General features: G+C 33.5%; 1 protein-coding gene across 4 annotated transcripts in view; it reads left to right on the top strand.

Moving 5' to 3' along the window:
• SLC35A3 (solute carrier family 35 member A3) overlaps positions 1–20,143 on the top strand; it is a 48,622-nt gene extending 28,479 nt beyond the window's left edge. For all 4 annotated transcript variants that reach the window (XM_014780117.2, XM_087446766.1, XM_004420786.3 and 1 more), the window contains 4 exons: positions 21–192; positions 4,340–4,458; positions 6,084–6,217; positions 10,997–20,143. In XM_014780117.2, the coding sequence (XP_014635603.1) occupies positions 21–192; positions 4,340–4,458; positions 6,084–6,217; positions 10,997–11,087 (516 nt within the window). In that variant the 3' untranslated portion in view covers positions 11,088–20,143. The remainder of the gene's footprint in view (positions 1–20; positions 193–4,339; positions 4,459–6,083; positions 6,218–10,996) is intronic.
• Positions 20,144–22,306: the final 2,163 nt, after the last annotated feature.

The following is a 22,306-nucleotide window of genomic DNA, read 5'->3' as shown; positions in this document are numbered from 1 at the left end:
TTGTTTTTCTTTTTGATCAGTGGCCCTCAGATTCTCAAGAGCTTGATTCTAAGGAACTTTCAGCTGGCTCTCAGTTTGTAGGCCTCATGGCAGTTCTCACAGCATGTTTTTCAAGTGGCTTTGCTGGGGTTTACTTTGAGAAAATCTTAAAAGAAACCAAACAGTCGGTGTGGATAAGGAACATTCAACTTGGTAGGTTTTAAATGTTTTCTAATATTATTTTTTAAAGGTTATATTATTATATTTTAAGGTTTCTATATATCTTTAAATAAGTAAGTCTCTCATAAAATCTGCTCTTGATCCAAATATCTGACAAGGTTTTTGCCTTTTAAATAATTGTTTTAAATTATTTTAAATAAATGCCTTTTATTCAAGATTATGGAATTTTAGGTCTATGACATAAGGGTGTATGTAGCCTGTTTCTGTCTTCACCATTTTGACCCTTAGTAACTATCTTTGGTTACTTCGTTTTTTCCCTGGAAGATGTTGCACGTAACTTACGTATTTTCCTCTTGGAAAAGGAGATTAAGATACTTAGCAAATTTCAATGATATGATACAGTGTGATCAACCATAGTCACCATGTTGCATATCAAATCACCACAGTGTACATTTTAAATATCTTTAAATTTTATTTGTCAATTATTCCTCAATAAAGCTGAAAAAATATACTTAAATGGAGGAAGTTTGAAATGATGAACCTTCCTCTCAGTTTTAAAATTTTAATAGACCTTTTAATTTCAAGATGTTATGTTTTAGCTTTAACTATAGCATTTTTCTAACTAGTTTAAAAGAAAAAAATCCCACATATTGAGGGATTGCCTTTGAACGAATATTTAAACTATTTATGTACAGTATTCTAACATTTAATTCCTCATACAAAGATTCCAGCATTTAGTATTTCTGTCATGTACTCATTTTGGAAGATGTGAGAAGCAGCTCAATTGGCAAATCAATATATTCAATTTTAAGCCTCTGTCCTTGTGACTTTGGAGCTCATCCTTAAACTGTTCTTTTGTGTCCACGTCAACTTAATTGGTATACCATGTCTCTCTTGATAGCAGTCATAACAGGCCCTTCTAGGTCCTACACAGTGAATTCTCCATACAACTAATGGCCTGTATTTTAAGTCAAACCATCCAAAACCTTCCAAATTTGATTAAAGTCCCTCTTCCAGCTATTTTCAAGTAATGTGATAACAAACAAACTGAACCTTCATTTTATCACATAGGATTTATTTAAATTTCTCTGCAAAATTTATAGAAATGTGTCGTTTCTTTTTTAAGAACTTTCAAGGTAAATATTTTGAAAGACAAAGTTAAATTAGCTTCTTTTTGTTCAATTTGTCTAGAAGGCATGTTCACAGGCTTGAAAATCATTAAACAATATAACTCACCATTTCAGAAAGAGTGTCTCTGTAGCGCAGTGGTTAAGAACACTTGGTTTTGTAGTCAGACAGCTCAAATCCTGATTTCAGCACTCATCACCTGTGTAGCCTTAGGGACGTTACTTAACCTTCCTCTGCTTCCTTTTCCTCCTTAGAAAATGTACTTAATTTTAGTACTTCATATGTTGCCATGAGGATTAAATGAAATAATGCATCTAAAGTGTTTAGAATAAAGTGCCTTGCATATAGTAAGCACTAATATTAGCTATTTATATAAATATGCAAATATCAGAAAATAAAGAAATATTCAAGATTTGTGTGAGTTGCCCAAAATTTTTCTGAATTATAAGATAAAAATGAAAGGTCAGAATTCATGATTCTATGGTACTTCATGGATTTCTTATTGTTTGGTTTGACCTCGTAGCACAATCTAATGGTAAGCTGACTCAAGTTTTGAGAAGCATACATAAGCAAGTTATAGATAACTCAAGATTACAAAAACAGAAATTAAAACAATGTAATAGCATTTTTCAAATATCAAATTGTCAAAGATTAGCAAATGGATAAGATCCAGCATTAGCCAGAGAGTGGAGAAACAGGAACTCTTATTATCTATGGTTGCAAGGAGTATAGATTGGTATAACCTTATTGGATCTCAGTTGGGGAATGTTTAACAAAATTTTAAGTAATTAAAGACTTTGACGCAAAAATTCCACGTCTGGATAATAATTTATCCTACAGATATACTTGCACAAGAGCACAAAGATAAATGTCCAAGGTTATTCATTTCAGCATTGGTTATAATTGTAAAAAATTGAAAACATTTAGAAGACTAGTTAAATAAATCATCAATATGATTAAATAGTATAGTGGTTAAGATCATGGACTCCAGAACCACTCTGCCTGGATTAAAATCCTGAGTCCATCACTAACAAGCAGTGTGAGCTCGGGCAAGTTTATTTATCCTCTCTGTGCGTCAGTTTCTTCGTCTATAAAATGGGCATAAAAGTAGCTACCTCATAGGGTTATTGTGAATTAACATACATAAAGCACTTAGAACAATTCATTGCACGTGGTATTATGTATGTATTTCATATTATTATTATAGTTATTACTATCTATACAATGGAAAATTATGCAACTGATAGAAAGAATGTAGTCAATCTGTACATACTGACATGTATGTACCCTTCTGTACTATATGCTTTTTTTTTGTAATTATCAAGTGTTTTTTTGTTGTTGTTGTTAGGAAGATCAGCCCTGAGCTAACATCCATGCCAATCCTCCTCTTGTTTTTTTTTTTGGCTGAGGAAGACCGGCCCTGAGCTAACATCTATTGCCAATCCTCCTCCTTTTTTTTTTTTTTTTCCTCCCCAAAGCCCCAGTAGATAGTTGTATGTCATAGTTGCACATCCTTCTAGTTGCTATATGTGGAATGCCACCTCAGCATGGCCGGACAAGCAGTGTGTCGGTGTGAGGCCGGATCCAAACCCGGGCCACCAGTAGTGGAGCGTGTGCACTTAACTGCTAAGCCACGGGGCCAGGCCTCAAGTGTTATTTTTTATTTTATTTTTTTTGTGAGGAAGATCAGCCCTGAGCTAATATCCGACGCCAACCTCCTCTTTTTGCCGAGGAAGATTGGCCCTGGGCTAACATCTGTGCCCTTCTTCCGTTACTTTATATGGGACGCCGCCACAGCACGGCTTGACAAGCGGTGTGTCAGTGCACACCCGGGATCCAAACCTGTGAACCCCGAGCCACCACAGTGTAGCATGCGCTCTGAACCGCTACTCCGCCGGGCCGGCCCCTATCAATTGTTATTTTTATAATTAAAAAAACTAATACCCTTGGAAATGTTTATTTTTGTAATTTTGTATTATGCTAGTATTATTTTCATGTTTGAACTTAGATATATTAAAATGATAGAGTTGGCATAAGTAAAATTTTAGAAGAAACATTTCATATACCTTTCAGTTCCTTTCCATTGTGGAATACTTTGATTAGTTACGGCTTTATAGAAAAATTACTTCATGTGGGCCAGCCCCAGGGGCCTAGTGGTTAAGTTCAGCGCATTCCACTTTGGTGGCCCGGGTTCAGTTCCCAGGTGCAGACCTATACCACTCATCTGTCAGTGGCCATGCTATTGCGTCAGCTCATGTACAAAAAGGGAGGAAGATTGGCAATGGATGTTAGCTTAGGGTGAATCTTCCTCAGCAAAAAAAATATAAAAATTGCTTCACCCTGCACTCTTTGACTATATCTTACCAGAGACTACCCTGAAGAAGTGGCCCCTGTAGGCATCAGTTTCTTTATTCATAGTTTAGGATTGCTCTTGGAAATCTCTTAGACACAGTGGTAATGTGATAAGCTCTGTGGGAGAGGTAAGGGATTCAACAATGAATAAGATATAGTGTCTGCTCTCACTGAGCTGACTTTCCCTAACAGAGACTTCAGTAACGACGGATTCTGATGTTGCCTATGACTATTTCTTAGCTCTGTGTTTTTGGATATTACTTATTGTACTTCAAAACTTATTAACAAGGAAAAATGCTATCCCACATACCTGAGCTTTTATATCTGCATGTATGAATCTGAATATATGAAAATCTAGATCTAGCAATAGGAAGATACAAGATACAATGAAATATGCCCAAAGTGAGCATTTTACAGATATTTGAATGGGACAGCCATATAGTCATATAAAGTACGCATTATATTTTTTTAGTGCTCCAAAGTTGATAATCTCTGTTCTTTTTTATATTTTCATGTGTTTGTCTTACAGTCATAATATAATACTAAGTATACTTTTGTTTATATAAATATCCAAGTAAAAAATTTTTAAAGTAGTCAAATTTTGTCAAAAAGGAAAAGTTAAGTATAAAATTATTTGGAATGTCAATGGAAAAATATCTCTCCAGACTAAATGACATATGACATAGACATTTTTTTTTAGGTTTCTTTGGGAGTATATTTGGATTAATGGGTGTATACATTTATGATGGAGAACTAGTATCAAAGGATGGATTTTTTCAGGGATATAACCGACTAACCTGGATAGTTGTTGTTCTTCAGGTAAAGCATTTAAAGTCTCTTTATTTTAATATAGAGAATCAAAGTAGCTACTGATGTACTGATGTGAGGAAAAAAGGTCCCTCCTGTGAGTGCTCTCATTATATCTAGTTTATTCAGGGAAATTAAAATAGACCTGGTCTTAATGACATAATGAAAACTTATTTTGAAAAGGGGTCGTGAATGAACTTTGTGGTATTTAAATTTAACATAATGAAAATGCAAATTTAAGACTTAAAGAGTTGAAGCTGAAGGAAAATAACTTTTCACTTTTCTACAATTCTTATCATTGTACAGGAAGTCTGTGGTCAGCCTCATAAGGCTCAAGAGGCAGATCTAGATATTTAAATCTGTAACAGTTTATAGCCTCATATTGTAGTTACATATTAGAATATTCCTGTCAAATTACCTCAGTTTATAACTTGAAATTGTTCAAGCGTTGATTAATTTCATCTTCAAAAAATGCTTATTCAGTACCCGGGAGGATATAAAAATGAAAATATAAGTCACTGCCCTCACAAAGCCTTTCTCTAGAAGTATTTGAAGCTGTAAGGAACAAGGTCCCTTAGGGAAGATGGGTGAAAGTAGCAAAGGATAGTTGTGTTTCGAAAACAGGAAGGATACTTCTGTTTTTAAGATAGGAGAAAAGGAGACAAGGATAAGTGAAATTTCAGAGAAAATTTGAAGTAGAGATAGGGTAAGTCAGGAAAGTCTATGTATAATGGCTTTTATCCTGTCAAGGAGGGAAGCCCTCTTCCCTTAAGAAGGGGCTACAGACTTGAGTAAAATAAAAAGGGTTTGGTACTGTTGGTATGAGGGATTCAACAGGGAGTAAATAGATGAGTGAGAACATTGCCAAAAAATATTGGCCTCAAACATCAATTGTAGTGAGCTAAACTGACATAATTCATGACTTTCTCTAATAAAGCTTCTGTCATTTGAAGAGGTGCAGTGAAAGTTGTTAAGGTGGGTAACCCAGATTTGGGAGCTGGTAAGTAGGGTTTATAGAAAATTTAACTAGGAGGTATGGTAAAACCTCATTATTTAAGTAACCACAATTTGGAACTTGAGAGCGATTTGGTAGAAAGTTCTTTCTACACTCTTAAAGAAAGAAAATAATTAAAATTATGCTTTAGGAAAAAAAAGTGCTTTAGGAAGAGTAATCTGACAGCAATGAAAGGTGGATTAGAATGGGGAGAAACTAAAGGAAGAAATCCAAGTTAGGAGGCTATTGAAAGGCTAGTAAAGTAACTTTCAAAGTACACTTTATTTTTTACTCAAAAGTAAAAATATTTCACTAATCAAAGTGACCGCATTTGTCTAAACAAGAGATGTTTAATTACTAAATTGGATGAGGATGGATGTTTTATTTGTAAGATAGTCAAACTCCATTATAACAACTGCAGATTATGCTGGTGGTTACTTTATCAGATACCTTTTGAAATGAGGGCTATTTCACAAAACCTAGAAGTCTATTGATTATAAGAGATGTTTAATAAAAATCACTTCCTATAATGGGATTAAATTTATAGGCCAAAAGCCTAAAGCTTCACTGAGTAATGAGATTGTTTTGAAAAGCAGTTTTATATATGTTTGTTTTTTAAAATAATCTTGTAAAACTTTTGCAGGCACTTGGAGGTCTTGTAATAGCTGCTGTTATTAAGTATGCGGATAATATTTTAAAGGGATTTGCAACCTCTTTATCCATAATATTATCAACACTGATATCCTATTTTTGGCTACAAGATTTTGTGCCAACCAGGTAATATATTCTTTTCTATTTCTTTAAATTTCCAAAAGTATATAAGAAAACTATGAATTCTTCATGAGACCTGATCTGAAAAATTTTGTGCTATTATAACTTTTGAAGAATCATGGAAATATAGTAAAAGATCCATTTAACTATCTTTTAAAGGGTATTTCAAATTAAATGCGTGAAAGAAAATCTTCCACTGGAAAGTTTTTTATACAAATTTGGCTGGCCAGAATTTTCCCAGTAGATCTGAATGGTTTTTTTCCCCCCAAAGTTAAAAATCATATTAAAAAAAAGTTAATAAGTCATATAAAATCCTAAGTTATATAATGACTTTGTAAATGCAGAATTTATATAGCTAAAGCTAGGAGAGTGGATGACATTCGTGAAGAGGATAGTTTATATAGAGAAGGTGGCTCATGAGAAAATTCTCTTAGGTGGTGGCAGGAAGAAGAGTAGTTTGGAAAAGAATTGCAAAAGGAATGATGAGTGAGGCAGGAGACTCAGGACTGTGTAGTATCATGGATGCCAAGGAAGGAGACAGTCAGGAAGCATGAAGTATAATGAATATCCATTACAGATGGTATTAAAAGTCCTATTATTTTTTTTAACACTTATTAATTTATAATCCCAGAGTAATGAGATTGTATTTTAATGGATTTCAAGTTACCATTCTTGGTTTTCCTCCATCTTCACCCCCCTTCTCATCTTCTTATCCTCTAAACTTTGGAGTTTCCCAAAGATATGTCCTTGGACCTCTTTTGTCTGCACTCACTCCCCGGGTGATCTCTATTCTCATGGCTTTAAACACCATCTATGTGCTAATAACACTCAAATTTAAATTTGAATTTCAGGCTTGTATATCTAATTGCCTATTTGACATTTTCACTTAAATGTCTACTAGATAACTCATTTCCCGTCCCTGTCAGGGTTTCCCAATTTAGCAAGTGGCAGCACCTCATTCTTCCAGGTGCTTAAACAAAAATTGCCCTTGACTTAGGAGCACAGTTTATCCACAGTAACCTAAGAGCGGGCAGATTCTATAGATATGGATATAGATAGATTTACAAAAAGAAGTTAAAATGTATGGAAATTTTTTATTTTCTCAGTGAAGTAAGAAGGTCATCAGTTTCTCTTTTCTCTCACATGTCATTCTAATTGAAACAAATCCTGTCAACTCTTCCTTTTTAGTATCTCCAAAATCTGACCATTTGTCACAACCTCTACTGCTACCATCCTGGTCCAAAGCACCCTCATTTATCATCAAGATTAAGGCAATAGTCTCCTGACTTGTCTCCTTGCTTCTTCTCTTCACCCGTGCCCCCCAATTTTCTCCATTCAGCAACCAGAATGATTCTTTTCAGTGTAAATCAGATCATATCACTACTCTGCTCAGAAACCCTCTAATTGCTTCCCGTGTCACTCAAAAGTTGTCGTCATCAATGGCCCATTTGATTTGGCCCTCAACTACCTTTCTATCCTCATCTGATGTTACTTTCCTCTTGTTCATTTTTTTTTTTAAGCTACAGTAATGTCTTTGCTATATGCTTTGACTTGCCCTTTAGTCTTCTTGGAATACTCATCCCTTACATATTCACATGGCATACTCCCTCACATCCTCAGGTGTTGGCTCAAGTGTCACTTTATCAAGAGACCTCTCCAAGTAAAAGAACACCCCTCACCATTCCAACTTTCTTTCCTCCTTTCTTCAGAAAACTTATCACCATCTGATAAGTAAACAAGGCCAGAGATTGGTACATAATAGGTACTCAGTATGTTTGTTAAATGAATATTCAAGACCTTATTTTAATACAGCTAGTAAAATTCATTTGCATTATTGAGAGTGAGATAGGATTATGAATGAAATTTGGCAGTAGAAAAATATATACTCTTTATATTTCTATATTGGACATTGATGGTTTGATTCTTCTCTAGGAACTTGGACAGGTCTGGGACATGATGTTGAGATCTGTAATTTTTCTCAGGCATTAATTTAAAAGTATTTCTGTTTTTAGCTTGGTATAGGGATGAATTACTTAGCTAGTGAGACTAGCCTAACAATTAGCATCTATGTTTTAATGATGCTTTATTCCCTATTCATTAAATGGGGAAACTATGTGCATGAATAGTATTTGAGAATGTTTGGAACTTGTACATTTTCAGGGTACACTTAAAAAGCCATACCTTTTTCAAAAAATAAAACCTCATATAAGGCCAAGGGTGTTAACTTTAAATCTTTGAATCATGCAGAAAATAAACAAGTAAATGAAAAAGTAAACCAATAGAGGGACTAAAGAGTAGTAGTTTAAATATCAATAAGATACACCTGCATGTAAGTCCATGTTTCTGAGGGAGCATGTAAGGTGTGTTGGAATGAAGATAAAAAGAGAAAGGACAATGATACTGTTGTTATTGAATGAATGAATGAGCATTTTGAGAATATGTGTAGGACACCAAGACAGATGGAGGAGATGGATTATGTTTCCTAAAATAGATAACTAAGCCCTCTATCTTTATGTATTCTTACTTTCGTGATGAACATCTTTTAAGCAAAAAATCCAATGACCTAAATTCCAAATGTAATAATATATTTTCCTTTGTTATCCCCATTTCACCTCCTGAAACTGATTTTTGGTTTGTCAGAAGTAGTACCCCGTACCTGCCTTTCTCATTGATTGTTCCTTTGGTTACCTGTCAGTCATCACTCACACTCTTGTTCTTCTCATCCACTGCCATGTCTTATGTGTCCTCTGTATGAAGATAAGTCCCAATTTCTAGAACCCCATTTTCAACTGACTGCCAGACATCTCTACTGATATCATATCACCAATATTCCCTTTCCTATTTTTCCTGTGCTCATTATTTTGCTTATTGGTATTACCATCCTTGCATTTAGGCTTCCTTATTCATTTATCAAAAATTTGTGTCCACTATGTGTTTACCTGTTACTGTACTAGATCCTGGAAGAACAGGAATGCATGAATAAGACATGGTTTCCTGTCTTCAAGGAAGTCACGATTAGAGAGACACACATATAAGTAAATAAATTATAGCAGTACGATCAATGCAGCAGTCGAAGTTTATACACAAGTATTTCCATTCAAAAGAAGGGGCTCAAATACTTGAAATAATCATTAAATTCTGATAGTTTTTTCCCTAACAAAATTTGTTCTCTCAGACCCATATAAAAATAGCTGGCTTGAGAAGCAGGGATTTCCTGACATTACTAGGTATTCAGGTAGATCCTGTTAGAGATATCATAGAATGGATTCCTACAGTGGGTAGGAAGTTGCATCAGACAACTTTTCAGATAAGCATGTGATTCTATGCAATTCCGGAGTTCTGGAAAGCTAAGAAAAGGTCATAATGACTGACAAAGAAAGTTTTCAGTCAGAAGCTTATCCAAAGCCTAAATAATTACCAAATATTCCTATGGTAGTAATTTTCTTGAAGATACATTATAGGAAGTTTTATGTTATCTTAATCTTACATGTATGCCTACATCCAAGGCTTTTGAAAAGTTGTCCGTTTGCATCAAGTCAAAACTACATATTTATCACAACAGATAATGATTGAGCACCCTATATATGTTAGGCACTGGGGGTATAATGATGATTGAGGAGCACATGTTTGAGCAGGGGAGCAGACATGTAAATAATGCATTTTTTAATATAGTGTGATGAGTGTTATCATAGAGTAATTCTGCCTAGGGGAGTGAGTCTTGGACACATTAGACCTGAGTTGTTATGAATAAGCAATTTTCTTGGGAGAAAGGGCATTGCAGGCAGAGGAATAGCATGTACATTGTCCTGAAAGGCACGTTATGTTCACTGAATGGAGTGGCTGAATTACAGATTGGGTGGGGTGCAGTGTGAGAGGTGAGGTTGGAGGGACCACATTAGGAAGGCCCCTTTATGTCATAATAAAGATTAGTGATCTTTTTCCTTTATAGAACAAATGTTTTTTTTAAAGCAGGGAAGTGACTTTGAACTGTTAATAGAAACTTCAAAACCAAGACTAATTCATGTTCCTGTAACAGCACTTTGAAGAATGTGCATGTTTAAAGTTAAGATTGGTATTCCAGTTTACATCTAGTTTAAGTTCCAGTACCAGTTTAAGTTCATTTCCAGTTTATAGTAAGGTATATTATATCTGTGGATAGATAAAAGAAACCAGGTCTCCCCACATTTAATGTAATTCCTTTTGTAAAGCATGCTATAAAAATTGGTCCTCAGTTTTGCTTGCTACTACTTTGGATTTTAAACTGAACTTTACTTTGGTTTGAAAATAATGCAATTTTCCCTTTATATTTTCAAGTATTTAAAAAATTGAGATCTTTTATTATTCAATGTATTGCAAGCAAAAGACATATTAAGGTGAAATACAACATTTACAACATTTCTGCTTTGGGAGACAATATAGTGCAGTGGATGAAAGTGCAGGCTTAGCTCTAGAGCAAAACATACCTGGTTTGAATCTCATCTTCCACTTAAAGTTGTGGAAATTTAAGCAAGTTACTTAAAACTCTCTAAACCTCAATTTCCTCATATATAAAAAAATGAGGACAATACTAGTACTTCTTCAGAGGGTTGTTGTGAGAACTAAATGATGTAATGCTTGTAAAACACTTAGCTGAACACCTGGAATGTAGTAAGTACTCAGTATTTGTTAGCCATATTACTGGAATATTTTTCCCAAATTATAATTGTTTTTATAGTAAAGAAATAGAAATAACTTGTTTTTATTTTATCTAATTTTCTCTTTTTCATTTTTTCTTCACCTATTTAGTGTTTTTTTCCTTGGAGCCATCCTTGTAATAACAGCTACTTTCCTATATGGTTATGATCCCAAACCTGCAGGAAATCCCACTAAAGCATAGTCATATACTATCTTTAACTGGTTTTTCACAATGGTGCACTAAGAATCTCAACATTAATCTTGCACAGAGGACTTCTACAAATTCTAAGAAGATATCATTATGCTGAATGTGATCATATTGTTCAGACGGTTTGAAAATATAAAAGTTTAAGGATAAAATATATGTATATGTAACAAAATACCTATTGCATCTAGAGATCAAAACTTGAAAGTATTTCCAGGGATTAGAATAATTATCGGAGGAAACTTGAAATCTGAGTTTAAAAAGATTTTACCTTTTTGATTGCTGCAGAAATGTCCTATGTACTCTTTGCAAGAGCACACAAATGTCAGATATCAATTTTTGCAAATTAGATCTATTTAATCTTATTAAATGTTTTTATCTTACTCTTTCTGTACAGATAAATCACATGGAATATTCAAAGTTTGAAAATTATAATTACCTATAAAGCTGTGAAGAAATAGAAGTATGATTTGAAAAACATTTTCATGTATCTGAGATTTTTATATTTATACAAAAGATTACTAAACAAAGGATTGCTAAATTTTATTCAACTACATAAAAATTGATAAAGTAACGTTCTGGGTCTGATTTCTCAGAGAATAAAATTCATGTTTAAATTTAGTGTAGAGAAATACATCTATTTCTCCATCTACATTTTAAGATCTTTAGTGCTTTGAAACTGCTGAAAGCAATCCAGTTGCTCCTGTGCTAGATAGTAGTAGCCAGTGACTTTTACAATAATGGAGTTTTGTCCTTAATCTCTTAATTGCATTTCTTTTCTGTATAAATCAGATAAATCCTTATATTATTTAAATTAAATTTCTATGTTAATTTCCATTAAAGTTTTAAAATGTAATTTAAAGGGATTACTCATTTAATAATTTAAAACAAAATTATTATTATTGTCTAATATCTCCATTTGGAGAATTTTGAACTACAAAGCATATACGGTATACAACTAGAACGTTTTTAAATAAATATTTCACGCATTGATCTGTAAAAATTTCCTTTAATCTACAACTGTTGACAAAAACAGCCAACAAAAGAATAGTAGGACACGTCAATGAATTGAGACCAAAATGACTTTTCTTGGAGACATTCCAGATTGCCGTGATATTACATTATTTTAAGTGGCACTATAACTATAAATTCAAGGCTGCTCAGAAGAAGTTTTTAGGCTTCTCATAAACTCACCATCCCCAGGAATTCTCTCATCACATGTCTGGGAAAGTAGCTAAATTCTGAGTTCCCTTTCTGTGGCCCTGCAGAAGCTGCTGGAAAGGAGCCATCGCTTTGCTTTAAAATAGTGGTTCTTTTCCATTTTGATTAGCACTAGAGTTGAGGTTGCAAATTACATAAGTTATTTAATAAATTGGTTCCAGGGAGAGAAAATATAAAAGAGATGAGAAAATGAATTAACGGGCAAAACTACCTTCTAAAACTGGAATATGGGTTTAATTTAATTATTGACTAGAGACAGAATTACCTATTGTGTATAAGAAGTATTTTACTTTTTTTCATTCTTACTTTATATATTTTTAAAAGTCTCCTGTTCTAATAGTGTAAAAACTGTACAAAATAAGTATTTTTATATAGTTCTAATGAATTTTGTTAAGCAGAATTTGGCTCAAAAAATACTATGATACAAACTGTTGGGGACTCTTGGCTACTTAGAACTAGCTGTGCAAACCTACTCTCTACAGGACACAGGCCTAATCTAGTCCATCTAGAGTTTAAAAGTGTTTAAACTTACAAAATATTTTAAATGAATTTGCTGGTGATTCCAAATTGGCACCAAGCCAACTTTCTGGAAGCCTGACATAATTTTCAGTGACCACCTTTTAAAGTCAAGTTTAATAACTTTACCACATTTTTGAGCATGGTGTTTTAGACTATAACAACATTCAGACTTACATCTTATTACCTACTGCTAAGTGGAATATAAATCTTGCAAATGCACAGGATTTAAGACTGAATATAAAGATTCATGTTCAGCCCACATTGAAGTACTAGTTGGGTACTTGTGTGTTAATTCAGTGTGTGTGCATTCACAAGTAATTGTTAATTCAGGTTTAGTCTGTCCGTATTTTAACACTTCAAAAAATGATACAAATTATTGGACATCAGACATGTTAGTTACAGTAATATTTTCAGGTGTCCAAAATAACACAATTTTCAAGATTCCCAACAAAGTTTATAAAAATATAATCAAGAGTTGTGGGAAAGGACAAAGTAATCTAAAGTATATTTTCAAAGCAAACTTTTATTAGACAGGCATAGTTTATATTTTGCTTTTCTAGTAGGTTTGAAAATGTTATTAGAGATGGGGTTGTGTAGTTTATAATTTTTAATTCATAAAGAAATAATCATATTTGAGAAGGTGGACCTGTATCCTAGATCATGTCATATATAAAGATAATGCCATTTTCTTGTGTGTGTAGTGTGTGTTTTGATGACCTCTAAAAGCCTTATTGTATCAATGTTTTATAATGGTGACTCCTTGATTATTTAAATCCTTACACTTTTTAAAATTTACTTATCTCTCAACTGCTTTGTTCATTATAAAAATGTGCAAATTCATGGGAGAATAGTGCCAATTGATAGTTCTATTAAAAATTAAGAATATGGTATTTGGGAAGAAAAGTTTGAAATGCAACATGTAGATGTTTCACAAAGTAATGTTATAAATTCTTTGTGATTTTAGAGAAGTTGTAGGCTACTTTTATGGTGGAAAATGTGGTGTAGAGATGCAAAACTTAAATGTTTACATCAATTTATATTGAATGTCACAATTTCCTAGAAGGAAAGGTAGTTTGATATTTAAACTAGATTCTAAGAAGACAGAATCTGAAAGGAAGCTAATTGACTTTGTCCTCAGTAGACTTAGTGTAATACTGACTATTTTTAAGAATTGATACACTTTTCCTACATATCAAATTATTAGACTTTTAAAATATCATTGTATAGACTTTTAAAATGTCATTGTATAGTCATTCAACTAAGTTTTGTTTTGTTTTTAAAAATAGTTTAGCATCACTCATTTTATTTACACTTTCATTGTTATAATATTTAATTACATGTGGATGTATGTTTACATAAGAAGAGGTTTATAAAAGTTATTTATGCTGTATTGAGAGTCATCTTAAGAATCTCCTGGATATGTAGCATATTTAAAGTAATTATAGGACCAAAGAAAAAGCACCTTTACTAAAATCTGGTCCTATGTGCCTTGCTTTACCAAATACCTGACTTTTCTGGAGGATATTACTGTAATTCACAACTTTGGACACATGGGCAAAATTAAGATATTTTGAGAATAACTATAATTCAGTTTTTGATTGTTTCAACGTTTGCTCTTTAAATCTAACAGGATATTAAAATAGGTATATTATATAAGCATTAGTGATCAGTACTTATTTAAATAAATTATGGCACCATTGCTTCATCATTGAGCTTTTGAAACTAACAATTGTATATAACTGTCATTTTTTTGTTTTATTTCATATTATAAGATCTAATTTACTGTGATTTTTTAAAATATTTTTTAATGATTTGGATTCTGAATTTGTCTATATATGTCTGTGTATTTCATTTGTTTAGAAAGATTCTTTTGGGTTTGGGAATGTGATTTGTATATTTAAGTTTTTTATGGACATAATTCAAAAGAATGTATAAATTGGTCTTTCGTTAAATGGCTTTTAATTGATAAATTTCTCTTTGTCATCTTTTGGTATCCAGTTATTATCTATTTAGTAGGTTTATGGAAATAGATTATTTTCCTAATTATGTAAATTTCTTCCTGTATTTTCTTGTTTCCCGATTCACCTGTGTGACTTAACCATGAATTAGTCTCCTCTCTATATATCATAAATGAGTCACTGATCTTTTCCCTATCTCTCTAGTTACCTTTATCACATGTGATCTTCCTTCTTTTTTTCTAGCCTGTGCTCTAGCATGAAAGACTGGGTTTTATTTAAACTAGTTACAATTTCTCTACCTGTATGATGATGACAGACTAAAATATTTTTTGTTTTAAATAATCTCTTCACTACCCTCAAGGTTAAATAATTACAGTAATTGGTATATATTTTCTTCAAAATTTGAAGATAATTGTTTCTATTGTGACTATCAGTTCAATGCATAGAGAGCAAATGATTTGCAATATAGAGAATTTTATTCCCACTTCTATTACTGAAATAACTTTGTACAAAATGCTTTGTTTTAAAAGATCACTGAAATATCAGCATCTTTTAAAAATTTTATTTATTTATTTTTCCCCCAAAGCCCCAGTAGATAGTTGTATGTCATAGCTGCACATCCTTCTAGTTGCTGTACGTGGGACGCGGCCTCAGCATGGCCAGAGAAGTGGTGCGTCGGTGCGAGCCCGGGATCCGAACCCCGGGCCGCCAGTAGTGGAGCGCGCGCACTTAACCGCTAAGCCACGGGGCCAGCCCGATATCAGCATTTTTTTAATGTATACTTTTCTTTGGTATCTTCTTGTGAAAAGCACTAACTGAAAATCTTTCAATTCTTTTTGTATTGGAATACTTCTTTTGTTGAAAGTATATCACAATCCTTGAATCCCAGTGATATGCAAATCCACCTCATAATCAAAATGTTATAGATGCTACTGCCATTCAACAGAGTCAGATAATGACCAGCATTAGTAATCATAATAGTCTTTCTTACTGTTCTTAAAAAGAGAATTCCTTCAAAGCAGGATTGATTACATACAAACTCCAGAAAAGAAAATAGCAAAGAGGAAATAAATTGCCTTTGAATCCCAAAGATTTGAAATTCTACTATAGTAGAAAATGTCATGGTGACTGAAAATTCAGGGGTTTCCCAAATTCACCTTCAGGTTTAATAATTCACTAGATAGAACTCTCTGAAAGCTATTATATTCACAATCACATTTATTACAGAGAAAGGATACAAATTAGAACCAGCCAAAGGAAGATACATATAGGGCCGAGTCGAGGAGGGGTCCAAACTCCTGTTGTCCTTCCCAGTTGTCCACTCCCTGTGGAGTCACGGACAGTGTTATCTACTCTGGCCACAATGTATGATAGTACACACAAAATATTGCCAACGAGGAAAGTCACCCATGCTTTGTTGGCCAGATTTTTATTGAAGCTTCATTACTTGGCATGATTGACTGATTCTTTGCCCACATGGTTGAACTAACACACCAGCCCTGTCCCTCCCTGGAGAACTGGCTGACATCAGGCTCCAGGGGCCCATCGTGAGTCATCTTGTTAGCATAAATTATCAGGTGTGGTCTGAGGGGCCCACATGAATAACAAAGACACTCCTATCACAGGGACCTCCTAAAGATGTAGGCCAGAACTTTTTTTAGAGTAAGGCCAAATTCCCTACTACACAGTGACCATTCATCTCTATACACATATGAACTGATGAGGATGACACAAACAATGACAATTGTTTATAGAGACTTTTAATTCATACATTGTCTTTTGTGTGTATGTGAGAGGAAGATTAGCTCTGAGCTAACACCCAATGCCAATCCTCCTCTTTTTGCTGAGGAAGACTGGCCCTGGGCTAACATCCGTGCCCATCTTCCTCCACTTTATATGGGACGCTGCCACAGCGTGGCTTGACAAGCAGCACATCAGTGCGCGCCCGGGATCCGAACCTGCAAACCCTGGGCCGCTGAAGCGGAGCGCGAGCACTTAACCGCTATGCCACCAGGCCAGCCCCTACATCGTCATTTTTAATTTCAGAAATTTTGTCAAATGATTCTGAATATATGACTCAAGGGTAGAAAAACATGTTTATAATCAGATATAGTGCTAAGTAGCATATATTGTATTCAGTTAGTTTTCAGTTCTGATGTTTAATGATAACTTTATTAAATGCTGGAATATTTTAAAGAACAATAAATTTAAAATTAATTTATAAACCTTTCATATGCTGTATATTAACACACAATTTTGAGCTAATTTTAAATTACCATTAACCATCACTATTATAAGGAAGAGTTAATAGAATAAAACTGATGTCAGTTGTTACTGTGGCTCACAGTAGGGCTTCACTGTTGATTGATAGGTCCACATTTCCAGTCATCTTTTATTAGGGTTAAGTATCAGTCCTCCATTGGATCTAATCAGTTTTCTTCATTTATGCATTTATTTACATTTATTCATTTAGGATTTCTAATATGTTAAAATAGCTTCTTTAAAACAAACATGGTCTTCCTTTGGAAATAAAGAGTTTACTCCAGATATACACTTCCATCCTTTTTTAAGTAGAACTCATTGAAGGTTTAAAAGAATAATGAAAGTTGTTATAGTGTTTTGGGGTAATCATCTGAAAATCCACTCTTGTTAAAATGTATTTTAAATGTAGTGTGTTTAAGAGGCTTAGTTAAATGTGCTAAATCAGACTTCACGTGTACTTTTAACAAAATCTGTGAATGTGTGTGTGTGTTTATGTGTTGGCTCTTTTTTTCTTTTCCGGTAAGGAAGACTGTCCCTGAGCTAACATCTTTGCCAGTCTTCCTCTGCTTTGTATATGGCACGCCACCACAGCATGGCTTGATGAGTGGTTCAGGTCGGGGCCCGGGATCCGAACCAGCAAACCCTGGGCCGCCGAAGTGGAGCATGGGAACCTAACCACTACACCACTGGGCTAGCCCTGTTTGCTCTTTTAAAAGACACTTCATATACAAAAATACGATTTCTAATAATTGAGGGTTTAAGTTTTCTCCTTTAAGCTAAAGTTTTATCATGTTCCATTTTATTTTATTCTGCTTGGATAGTAAATACAGCAATTAAAAATTATAATACTGAGTGCTTTTTCTAATGTATGCAAGCTGCTTCAACAGATTTTCTAAATATTATAGCAAAGGTCGAGTAATATTTCTTGGGTAATGATAGGATTACAGAAAATCATGACAGAGGTGAGTTCATGTTTCATTTTATGACTGCTTCAAAATATTGCTGTGAATTCTAGAGTTTTAAAACCTGAAGCTTACTTTGGATGTTATATGTATAATGCCCCAAATTTCCATAACTTATTATTATTTGTCTCCATTTACCTTATAGACCAGGTTTGTTTTTGTTTTGAATATTTTGTTTTTATAATTTATTGCCATTTTAATGGCTTCAATCAATGGTATGACAGATTGTGCGAGCTCAGCTTTGAAAAATTCATGGGTTATCTCCATGTACTCACAAAGTAAGCATTGTTAAAGACTTTTTTTTTTTTTTTAATTTAAATGTTCTCCGGCTTTTCATTTTGAAAAATTTTAAACATACATAAAAGTTGAAAGAATGGTATACCCACTTACCCTCTGCCTAAATTCAACTATTAACATTTTGCCATACAAGCTGTCTCACAAGACTTTACTAAATAATTTAGCTTGTAAATCCTAAAAATAAGGACATTTTCCTAATTAAACTCAATAGTTATCACACTTAAGAAAATTTAAATTAATTTGATTATATCATCTAAGTTCATATTTAGTTATTTCCAATTGCCTCAAAAATGACTTTTTACAGTTGTTCTGTTTTTGAACCAGGATTCAATTGAGGTTCATATTTCATATTTGATTGTCTCTCTTAGTCTAGAAGATTTTTCCCTGGACCTCATGGCTTTTTTTCCAGGATGTGACTTTTTGAAGAATCTAAGTCACTTGGCTTCTATCCTTGATCTGATATCCTTTGACTTGTTCCCTTCATTCTTTGCATTTCCTTTGAACTGGAAGTCAAGTCTATAGCTTTCATTAGCTTCAGGTTAAATGTTTTTAGAAAGAATATTTCATAGGTGATCTTGTAGATTTTATATTGTATCACATTAGAAGACATAATTCTAGATTGTCTCACTCTTGATGATAATCATTTTGGTTAAAATGGTGACTACCAGATCTTTCCATTGTAAAGGTCATTTCTTCCCCTTAGTAATTAATAATCTCTAGGGTAATGTTTTGGCACCATGGGAATATTCTTTTTCCCAACAGCCTTGCATTCAATGGCTTTAGCATCAATTGATGATTCTTAACTGAATCATTTATTATGTTGAGGTGCAAAATGATGATTTAAAATTTTTTAATTCTCTAATTTTCTTCTACATTTATTAGCTTATATTCTATTTTTAAAAAAAGATTATTTTCCCTCTCTTTTTCCCAATGCCCCCTCTCTTTTTAAATAGCACCATGTCTTCAAATTATTCAATGTATTATAGTCAATTACAGTCACAGTTCTTTTTTGTTCATTTGTGAGCCAGGAGCCAGTGGAAGTCACTGCAAGCTAGCTCCTGGGTGCCTTTTAGACTTGACTACATTGGTCTTAGAGGTCATCTTTGCTTCAGGCATAAGTCCTGGGCTTACCTTGTACTTGTCCTGTCCCAAACCTAGAATATCAGTTATTTCTCCAAGGAGCCCTTTTCCTTTCAGGAGAATGGAATTTGGACTCCATTTGCTTCTAGGACATTTCATTGGACAGAGCTAGAAAATAGATTTTTTAAAAGTTCATGAACTCAGATCGATATTTATTAAATTTTAGCATTACAAGATTTTTTCTTATATTTGCCTCTTTTCTCTTACAGTGAAAATACTGGTTCCAAGTAATTAATATATTTGCTTATATGTTTTATTATATGGTATATGTTTCAGCACTACAGTACCAATATTACTAATGGTAAACATACTGAATAAAATTTGAGATTTCTTTGCAGTTCTCTGTCCTTAGAATAATGGCCCACTAAGGATGTATAGTCAGAGTACAGTGTTCAAAAGTTAATGGAAATCACTCTTTACCTGGTTATGTTATTGGTGTGATATAATGAGGTAATTTGTTTTTGTTTGTATTCAATTTTAGAATTTACTTGAAATTTTTTGTTTTTGAGTATGTGAGGCATTTACATGGTTCAAAGTTAAAACTATATAAAAAGTATACTCAGCGAGGTCTAGCTGTCATGCCTATCCCTCCACCCCATTCCTAACCACCTCCTATAGGTAATTATTGTCATTAGTTTCTAGTTTATTTTTCCTGTGTTTCTTTTTGAAAAATAAACAATTATGTATATTGCTATATTTACTGTTTCTTTCACTATGTGGACTGTGTTCTTTGTTTTTAAAATTTCTTTTTAGTTTAGAAAGGTTTGTATGTTCTAGTGGTTACATTTATACTGATAACATTTTACACAATGGTCTTAGAGCCCCCTTTTGGCTTGTCTAAGCCTCTACTATTTAGTTTAGCATCTTTAAATGATGTTCTTTGATTCACATTTAATTGCCTTTGTGACAACCAATGGACTTATTCTACTCATTTCTCCCATCTTCTCCTATTTTTTAGTTGCATTGTTTCTGATTAGAACATATAACATTTACGTACTATTTTCTTACCCTAGACCCTGACTTTGTTATAAAATTAAATATATTTAAAATATATTTAATGTTCTCCACCAGTACTTGAGCTGAAGCCTCCCCAATTAACTCTTGGCTGGATGAAGCTCTTCTAGTAAAGTACTCAAGGAGGGCTTATAAGTGTAATATTCCTCAAGTTTTGGCATGTTTAAAATTTCTTCTAGAGCCTAGATACTTTAAGTACAGCATGACTAGATATAAAATCCTTGGCTCACACTTTCTTGAGTTTTTTTGAAAATGTTGCTCCATTGTTGTATCGCTTGCTGTTATTGTCAAGAAGTTTGGCACTTGATTTTTTTCCCCTTTGGAAATGTTAATTTTGTTTGTTGTTGGTTTTTGCCTGGAGGCCCAGATAATTTTTTTCATATCATTTTCTCTCTGATCCTTTTTTTCTCTTTTTTTGTTCTCATAGCTAATTTATTCCTCTCTCCATGTTTCTTACTTTCATTTGTATCTGTTCTCTCTTAGGAACTCTGTAATTTAGTTTTCATTTTTTAGATGACTTTATTTTTTCAGTATATTGCTTGAGTTTGATCAACTCTCATTTCACATCTTCCTATTGTTTTAAACTTTTTATTTGTTGCATCCTTTTGCATATGCAATTGCTTAATGATATTTAGTTCACATTCAAATGTTGTATATAGTTTTCCTGTTTCATAGTTTCTAGAGGGTAGTATTTTCTATTAATTGAAAAATCTTCATTTTCTGTTTTCTTTTTATAGTAGCCTTGTATGGGTTTTTGGTGGCTTTTCTGTTCCTAGTAAAATATCTAGGATTTTCTTGGATCAGCAGGAACAGGTGGTTCTATGAAAGGGAGGGGTGAAGAGATGTGACTCACTCAGTTTCACAGTTCAAGAAGGCCCTCTTCTGTTAGTAAAGTGAAGTGCAGTTTCTTTAATAAATGGTGAATGTTGGGGTTTAGATTCTGTGATACAATCTTGTTTCTCTGGCAATATTTAGCTTCAACTTCTCACCCTTTTCTCCAAGGGATCTCTGCCTTCTTCCAAGGTGCCTCATGAAGTGTTCTCATGAACTTTCTAAACCTTGGTTCTTGCTTGTTTCCAAGCCTGATTCTTGGCCTTCGCATTAATTTCGAGAACTCCTAATATCCTTCCAAATCATTCCCTTTTGCTTATGTTAGCCAATGCTACTTTCTGTTGACTGTAACCAAAGAACCCTAATTGACATATCAATCTCTTAATGTAAAGTTTGTGAATCTTCACAACCCCAAGTCACAAGTATATACACAATAAGTCTGTTAGAACAAGACTGATCTCTCATTTACTATTGCAGCTCTTCTAGCACAAAGCCTAGGACATTCTGGACATTCAATGTGTTAAATTTGTTATTATACATTATTTCCAACAGCACTTACCACAATCTGCAATTATCTTCCTTTTGTGTTTGTTCTGTAACTGTATAATTAAGCTCTATGCAGATAAATACCATCTCTTTACTGATGTATCCCCAGTGTCTAGAAAAACAGTGACAAACACTTATAAGTGCTCAATAAATATTTTTGAATGACTGAACAATAATCAGTTCTTAAGGATGATAAAGTTGGTGCAGGTGGATGAAGTATGATTTTGAGGGGCTTTGAAAAGTCAGAGTAACCACACAACAATAAATGATCTTACCAACCTTCTACATCCATCCAAAACAAACTCCTGGGGATTTAGTTATAAAAATCTATCTTATATTACTTTCTCTAAAGAGCTTCAAGTTGGAGTTCAATTAAATGTTTCAGCAAGAGAATATCTTTAAACAAATGATAACTGGACTTATTGATAGGAAAATTTAAAGTATCTATCAGGCTAAAATGGCTTTC

Source organism: Ceratotherium simum, chromosome 2, assembly GCF_057802395.1.
Source record: "Ceratotherium simum simum isolate JZ-2026a chromosome 2, ASM5780239v1, whole genome shotgun sequence".
Lineage (NCBI taxonomy): Eukaryota > Metazoa > Chordata > Mammalia > Perissodactyla > Rhinocerotidae > Ceratotherium > Ceratotherium simum.
This window is presented reverse-complemented; position numbering and strand designations above follow the sequence as displayed.